Raw genomic sequence first — 8,894 nt, forward strand, 5'->3', positions numbered from 1 at the left:
GACAAGCAGGAAAACGTCATTACAGAATTATACACCCTAGCGTGGGGAGTACGAAGAAACGCTCCTGTCTGGTTTTGAATGCGCTTTATTCTTGAGAAGGAAGAAGAAATAGTTGATCATATTGAGGCCAACATAAGAAGAGAACTCCATCTACAAAGAGAGCAAGCACCTCAGTCACCTCTCACACAACCTCAGCCAGCTCTTGCAGACCCATAGCCAACACCTGCAAACCCTCAACAAAATTAAATAAAGTCATATTGGATCGCATTAATTCTTTTTCACTAGACAAATTCCGAAGTCCTAAGATCAGCTCCAAGCTCATCCAAAGAGTTTGTAGAATTAGAGTCTTCTACCAAATCCAAGCGAAGGGAAAGAATAGTTGCGTCAAGTGAAGAAGAAAATCCATCAAGAGAGGACACGCCTAGGGAAGAAGATATTTCCATCTTATTCCACATTTTGAGTTTATTCCAAACACCAGCTCCCAAAGTTTTAATTCCAAGAGTTACCCAGGAGACCCCGATTCAAGAAGTTCCAATTCAAGCAGTTCCACCGCCAGTTACTCCAATCCAAACAGGAGTACATCAAGCAAATGCTCCAATGGCGTGGCATCCAGCTAATGCATCGCCTATGACCTTTATTGTGTACCATGACATGCCAAAGAACCCAGAACAGTTTTGTTCCAAATTACATAGTGGTGACTTGAGCCGAACTACAGATGAGCATATCAAATTTTTTGAAGATCTCGAGAACACAGATATCCAAGAAGAAGATGTCACTTGCAGGCTGTTCCCATACACTTTTGATGAGGAGGCCTCTTATTGGTACATTCACTTGCCAATTGACTCTATTCGTAATTGGCAGCAAATGAAGGATGCTTTCTTAGAAAAATTCAAGGCACCAATTTCCCCAACAAATTTGTATAGGCAATTTGTGGAAGTGAAGAGGCAAGAACACGAACCAATTAGCACGTTCAACAATAGATTCCACAAGGCCTACACACGGTTGCGAGATCCTTACAACTTGGACAATGCTGCAGCACTACCAATTTATTACGTAGCCTTGAACCGCCTTACCTCTATGTTTGTAAAGTCAAAGAATCCGGCCCCAACAAATTTAAAAGAAGCATACGCTGCATCAGTTACCATCAGCAACAATCTAGGAGTAGGTATTGCTTCAGGCTCAACTATTTGGAAAATCCTGCTGTCCAAAATCAATTCAAGATATCAATCGGGCATTGACTCAGCATACACCTGTGATGAATCCGGTTCCCACCCCAAGTAATCAATTGGTCCTTCATCCAGAAGGACCTCTTCCTCAAGCACCACCACCACAACCAGTGTATCTTCAAAGTGCCACAACCTCAATCTGAACCCAAGAAGAGAAAGACGAAATGAAAGAATTGATCGACCAAGTCAAGAAACTATCTACTAAAGTTACATATTTGAGAAGTCAAAGTAATCAAATACAAAGTATGCAAAGAAACTATCAATCACATCAAGGGAATTACCAAGGTCAAAACTCCTCTGGATTCCAAGGAGGCAATCAAGGAAATAATCAAGGTTTTCGCAACAACAATCAAGGATTCCAGAGGAAAACGTGGAATACTACACCAAATAATGGGAACATGCCTTCTCCCTTGGATAATCCACCATCTTCTGATAAAGTATTCCTATCTAAAGCTGCACTATCAGGATGGTGCAGATTGCACAACATTGATCAGCACAAAGAATTGGATTGTCATGAGTTCCAAGTAGCAGCAGATATTTTTAAAAACGAGAAAAGGAATACAAAGGATCCTCCAGTGACATGATATGAATTGGTCCCCCCACCAAGATATGACCAAGCCCTTGTCCTTGAAAATGTCAAAGAGTATGCGTTGTACCAGCCTAATCAAAGATTCCCACCTGCATCTGCAAATGGCCCAGTGGAGGTGCCACAATATCAAGCTAGATCAGGAATTCAAATTCCATCAGACCAATCAACTACAATTAATGGTTATAGTTTCCCTACATTGTATAACAGTGTATTGGTAGAAGGAACTAGAGAAGTGCAAGCATTTCAGCAAACATCTAGAAACCCACTCAAGGTATATCAAAGGAATAATCACCATAATGAACCTTTGACCACGTCCATTCCTCCGAATAATTTCCAAACCCCACCAAATCCGAACGCTACTAATGTATCGTCTCTTCCTAGAGATTTGCCTGAATATCGCCAGCAGAATGCCCAACCAAATGGGACAAGAGAAACTACAATACCACAATTGGAGCAAAGGCGAGAAGCAAACCCTCAGGTGGACCAAGCTCAGGCACAAACAAAAGATCGTCCCAGGAAAGAATTGAAAAGATTAAGTTAATACGTGTTGGAAGAATTTAAAAGGATAAAGGTCATCTTACCCTTGATTGAGCTGATGAAAGTTCCTGAGATTCGAGAGACAATCTTAGGCAATTCGACTGAAGCTATTGCCCCAAGGAACACTTCACAAAACATGCCAAACAGAAATATACCCAATGCTCTAGCAAATACAAACGTAATTCAGGATGAACCAGAATTGTCGTGCAATGCATTTGATGCTCCACAACGACCTCCTAATTTTGTGGGAATGGTCCAAACATCGTCTGAAGTTCCAAAACAAGAAGAAATAACAGCAGAAGTTCTCAGTGACATGGATATATTCCAAGAAGAAATTTTGACAAATGAACTCCGTGGACTTCACAGAAGAAAGGAATCGTCCAGGGAGAACAAGAAGAAAAGAATCAAGATGTCAGTAATCAAGTAAAAACATCTAGTGGTCTTTTACCAAGGAAAGGGCGAGCCCGCTCCGTTCTTATTATCCGTCAGAATATTTGGAAAGCTTGTACATAATTGCTTAGTAGATTTCGACGCTTCTAGAAACGTGATACCTCTCGCTATGTGTGAAAGACTAGGAGTAGTACCTACATAGACCAATAAAAAGGCTACTCAATTGGACAAAACAGAAGTTCCTGTTGTGGGAGAATTAAATAACATTCACATGCAGCTAGCAACAGACCCAAGAGAACAAAGTTGTATCGACATTTCAGTCGTCAATATACCTAATTGATATGGCATGCTTTTAAGCAGAGATTGGTCAAGGAGATTGAATGGATATATTTCTACTAACTTTTATCACGTGGTTACCGTGAAAAGGAGTGCCAAACCAAATAAAGATTGGCAGCACACAAGGCTCAAGTTAATGATTACTGAATATGGAGAAAACAATGAAATATTGTTTCTCGAGACAGACTTACGTTCTTATAAGCCTAAGGTGAATGAAGTCCTAATGTTACATGGATTGACTCAAGAAATCAACAGGATGGTTGATTCCACCGAGGCAGCAGTTGAAGAGTGCCAAGATTCCCAAAATGAAAACGAAGGAATGTTTGAAAATTTCAAAAACTTCGACTTGAAAAGTGTTCAATTGAAGGCAGAATTGCAAGAAAATGTCCACATTCAAGATCTATTGTTGCCAAATTGGTGCAGGATCCACAATACTGCCCATTCTGAATTTACGTATAAAATGTGTCATAAAGCTATAGAGGAAGTGCACAAAAGAATTCCGCAGGCATTGAACCTTCCAAGTAACAAAGAGGTTGACCATGTTGACTGTTCCACCTCAATTTTGACACAAGAAATAGAATGTGAACAAGACTACCAAGAAGAAAACACGGATCCACAAACTTTGCTTTCCCCACAAAAGGAACAGGACCCTACAATACAAGCCACGAAAAAAACCCCAAAGTTTAGTATTTTTATCAAAAAAAAAAATTCCATATCATCTTATGATGCAAGAGAAGAACATAGTAAACTTTTCAAGAGCTTGAGATATGCAACATAGATTTTTCATAAAAGACTAAAAAAAACAATCCTAGGAACTTTGATACCATGTAAGAGTTGGCATAGAATACTTTATGCCACATAAGATTTAGCTATGATGAAAGCCACCAAAGATCTAAGAGATTCAATGAAAGCACAAGAGAGACCAAACACATGAAAGTAATTCCATTCTATCAAAGTATGCAATGGCACAATGTATATATGAGTATGATATGAAAATCATTACAACGAGAACCCCTTGATTATATAGACCAAGGTGAGACATAGAACAATATAAAATTATGACATGTGTCTTAATCTTATAAATTAAGACATAAAGTTATAGAGCCCTAAGTAAACTAGTGTGGATAAGACCTAAGAGGTAAATCGATTAGAAAATATACCCCATTCACACCAACATTAATTGAAGTCAATTCTATTTAAGGCAAGACAAATGGGCGATGATCATCTCTAATGTATTTTGGGTTTTCCAATTCAAAAACATATGATCACCTAGATACTTGAGAGTAAAAATCAATGGTCCATAGAGACCTATCCCTGCAAGATAAAGCCACGTCAAGGATGCGGATGTCCTGGGGACTCCAAGATAGGGACAAAATGCCTCCCCTTCAGATGGGGGCATTGAGGGGCGTACCAAACATCATAGGGACAATGCCAAGGAGTCCCGATGCAGAACAAAGTTTCTCTATGCCATGATAAAGTTTTGATTTTGATTTGTGTCAATGCTTTGAACACACAAACAACATGACAAATGTACAAATGGTTGTCCTTGAAAGAAGGAAGGAATATTTGCAACATATTGAAGGTAAAAAAGACTATTAAAATACATGTTAATGTTTTTGTTTACTTAATTGACACTTTCTTATCTTAATTTTAGGAAGTTGGAGACCAAATTTTCTTAATTCATATGTTACAAGCACCTCAAGCTTATTAGAGAGTGGAAGAAGCGGTGAGGGTGGAGTGGTGGTTGATGTTATCATAGTTTTTGTAAATGTTTGCAAGTTTCCACTAATTGTTGTAAGAAGTTTTTTAAAAAGGTGAAGAAAATATATAAAAGATTCAAGAATGATAACATTCCTAACTCCAACTATGCAGCCTTCATCATTTAGACCAATTAGATTCCCAAGCTTCAACATTAGCTCTCTGAAGAATGAAGATTAAGTCAAAAATTATGAGGTTTTGATGCTATAGAAAGCATAGGATTGCAGGGAAGACTTTATTTATAATAAACAAAAATATTTATTGATAATTAATTTAATTAATAAATATATTATTGCTGTTGTAGTAATTGTTTTGTCTTATTATTGTTGTAATTAGAAATTGTGGGTAGGGCCACTCCCATTGTATAAAAATATGTAAAATATAAAAAACCAGAGATGCATTGCAAAGCTCTGTTTAGTTCAAGAAGAAAACATTATAGAATCTGAAACATCCAACGAGTGCCAAGAAAATCTATAAACCAATCTTGTTCAAAATGAGCAACTACAACCTGACAGAATCCTCCTTACTACTTGATCTAAGCATTTAAGAAGAATTATTTTTAACTTTTCCAAAATTGTGATTGGAACCACCATCCAATCCTCCTCCTTCGGAAGAACCAAGTCAGACCGCTCCACTATCGTTGTTGGTGGCTCCACAGTCAATACTTAAGGCAGTGAAGAAGTTTGAAAAGTGGGCTCCACACCAAAATCCAACTGTGGTTTTCTCACTACCTGCTGTAGGGGAACCTTTGAAAAAAACTTGATGGCAGGTCCAGATTGAAGGAAGGGAAACCATATAGCGTTTCCGTATACGGCAACAAAAATCTTAGCAAAGTTCCTAACCATGGACTAAGATGTGTTAAATTCTCTCCAAAATCCTTGCTGCGTTAGCGACTCATTCATCCTTACCAAGAAATCTATATCTGGTTGTCGAGTTATTTCTTTGAATATCAAGCTCGATCAATCATTATGGCTAGAGTGATGCAGGAGCAGAAGCATCCGGGCAGACTGGTAATCAATATCAACCAAAAACATTTTCAGATTTTCTTCTTCAGTTTCAGTTTGTTTTGGTTTTGTTTGACATTTCTCTTTTCAGCTTTTAGCTCTTTGACATCAGTGCCTAAACCTCTTAAATTTCTATTACCTAGATCAAAAGGAGACATTAGTTCTTGGGGTCATGAGATATGCACAAATGGTTTATTTAGAAATTCTGTAAACTTTTAAGCAAATGCAACCGAAAGGTATAAAGCCAGTTTCCATGACATTTGCCAACATCCTCTAAGCCCATGCATTCATCAAATCATAACCAAAAGGGGATTTTTGTCTGTCATAGTAGCTGCACTATGAATTATTTGAATACTCCAAAAGACATTGTTTCCTGGACTGCAATGAGCTTATCGAAAATGCCTTGGAAATTTTTAAGCATAATGCAAATGGCTAGTGTAAAACCAAAACCTTTGTCAGCACCCTAGCGAGTAGAAGTTTCGGGAACGGGGTATCTATCAAAACATAGCAGAGGGAGGAATTCTGCCAGAGTTACAACTACCTGGTGAATATTCATAAAAATGAGGAAGCATAGACAAGCCCGTGAGCAGTGGTTTCATCGCAGCAAAGCAAGAATGGATTTGTTGAAAAAGCTTTAGAAACTTTCTTCCACTTTCAAAGACCACGAAGAAATGAGGTGAAGAGGCGGCAGGGGGCAAGTGCAAACTGGGAAGATTGTGCAAAGCAGAAAGAAGACACGCAACACCAATCTTACGATTGTGGGCGGCTATCAAAGTCAAAACTGCAGAAAGTAAAGTATTCGAGGGAGCATCACGGGTAGGGAGGGGTGTAGGAGAAGATAAACAGATCGCAGGGTCAATGAAAGGCTGATGGCAAAATGGGAATCTGGTAAGTCATTGGACTGACAAAGGAAAATGAAGCGATGTCAGTTCATTAAAAATGCTTTAGAATTTTAGAAGGGAAAAGAGAGGTGTCAGCTAAGAGGGGTGCGTGTGGACATCGGCCAAGAGAGAGTTAGAGTTGAGAGTGAAGGGGTGCGCATAGCAGAAGGGAGCTAGCGCTAAAAAATAGAGAAAAATAGTGCCCAAGGTATGAGTATGGGCACAGGACCCCAAGGATTGGGGCACTAGAGTTTGTAAATGAAGAGGCAATCATGTGGGTTGTAAATGACAAGGTGAATACACAGAAGGAGAGTGATGCAGATCTGAATTTGTGTTCTGTAATTTGTAAGAGTCTTCAATAATGGAAGAATTCGATATTAAGTGTTTGAATGTATTCGATGAACAAATAAAATTATTTTTGTTGTTGCAATCTAAATGTTAATTTAGAAGCAGAAAGTCTTGCATTTGTTTAGTATCTCTGTGTTTTGTAGTTTAAAGGCAGGAAGGAGTCCCTCTTGCGTCATATAGAAGCAGAGATTCTTGCATTTGTTTAGTATTTTGTGTTTTGTAGTTTAAAGGCGGGAAGGAGTCCCTCTTGCATCATAGAGCATAAGTGAATAAGGTGCTACTGAGAGGGCATTCAGGCTAAAGAATGATTTGGACTTCGTTGTAGGTCACAATCGATTTCAACAATTTATTTTAGAGTATACACATAATTTCTGCAGTCCATAATGTAATTGTGTTTAATTTAAAAGCTGTTTGAATTTAGTTTTTCAGATATTTTAGATCAAATTACATGATCTATGGTAGAAAACATATAATTTCTGTAGTCCATAATGCTGTTTGAATTTTATTTTTTAAAATTTTTTTAGATCAAACTACGTGATCCATCTAGAAAACAGTATCTTATCTTAAGAAATAATTCATAATATTTAATTTGATCAAATTTCTACAATCCATGAATTAGTAAGCTGTTTCTGGATTTGATTGTGTATATTTTATTGCATCAACGTTTCGGATCACACTCTGATCTATCATCAAGATAAAAGAGAGTGTCAAGGGATGTCTGACACTCTCTTGACACTCTCTTTCATCCTGATGATCAATCCGAAAGGTTGATGCAAAAAGATATACACAATCAAATCCAAAAACAACTTACTAATTCATAACATATCTATTCTCTTCCTTTAGTCTCTGATTCCTGATTTAATATAATTTAATCTGAAAAATTAAAAAATAAACACACAACTTTTACAATAAGTTAAACGCAACTAACTTATTTTGGAATTAGAGCGTGACGAGACGAGCGTTGTAAAAACAGAAACCCTCGATCAAAAGAAATTCACAGAGTCGTATAAGAAGCTCAGATCGACAAAAAAGTAAAGCGGTTAAACATGCTAAACAAAATGATAAGAATGTATGAATTTGGCGAAGAATACCAAAAATGTCGGGGATGAGAATGACTGCGGCGCTGGCGTCGGGGGAGCCAGTGACATAAGCCGTCAAATCATGGAAGGCCTCGAGCTTTCCAACACCGACGATAGGATGGTCTCGGGGTGGAGGCGATTCACAACACTGCGGACCTGCCATTTTCCTTCTTTCCTACAAACCAGCTGTGAACTGTATCCTCATTTATCCCAGGCCATATAAATATTTATCTTGCACTCTGTAACCCCCAAAATAAATCCTCGAATATTCCAGTAATTACCTGTCCTATGTCATCATTTCTCTTTACTGATAATGTTCCTCACAGATAATAAACTAGCAGTTGCGCCTGTTTTTTTTTAGTACAACGAAGAGCCTAAGGATGGTAATTTTCAAATTGATAAAAAGAGGCCGGCATAGGACTATCCCCACTAGCGTTTACACCTACCATTAGGGAGTCGCGTTCGCCCTATGCCTATTACTTCAGCCCTGACCATCCAAGATTCGAACCCAGACCCCATCTTCTTAAATGAGGGTCCACCCAACTGATCACCTACGTTATACCTTCTCTAGTTTGTTATGCCTAACAAACAAGGGACAAGCGCCCCCCTAACGGGGGGTGCGCACAAGGGGAAAAAAACAAAACAAAACAACAAAACTAAGAAGGTATGACGTAGGTGACCAGTGAGGTGCAACCCCTACGAGTGGAAAGTAGGGTCTGGGTTCGAGTCCCAGGTGGTCAGGTTCG

General features: G+C 38.5%; 1 protein-coding gene across 1 annotated transcript in view; it reads right to left on the bottom strand.

Annotated features, from left to right (window-relative positions):
* LOC131060113 (endo-1,3;1,4-beta-D-glucanase) overlaps positions 1-8,637 on the bottom strand; it is a 149,529-nt gene extending 140,892 nt beyond the window's left edge. The window contains 1 exon segment of the mRNA XM_059218472.1: positions 8,161-8,637. Within this exon segment, the coding sequence (XP_059074455.1) occupies positions 8,161-8,311 (151 nt within the window). The 5' untranslated portion in view covers positions 8,312-8,637.
* Between the last annotated feature and the right edge of the window lie 257 nt (positions 8,638-8,894).

This window comes from Cryptomeria japonica, chromosome 3 (assembly GCF_030272615.1).
Source record: "Cryptomeria japonica chromosome 3, Sugi_1.0, whole genome shotgun sequence".
NCBI classification, from domain to species: domain Eukaryota; kingdom Viridiplantae; phylum Streptophyta; class Pinopsida; order Cupressales; family Cupressaceae; genus Cryptomeria; species Cryptomeria japonica.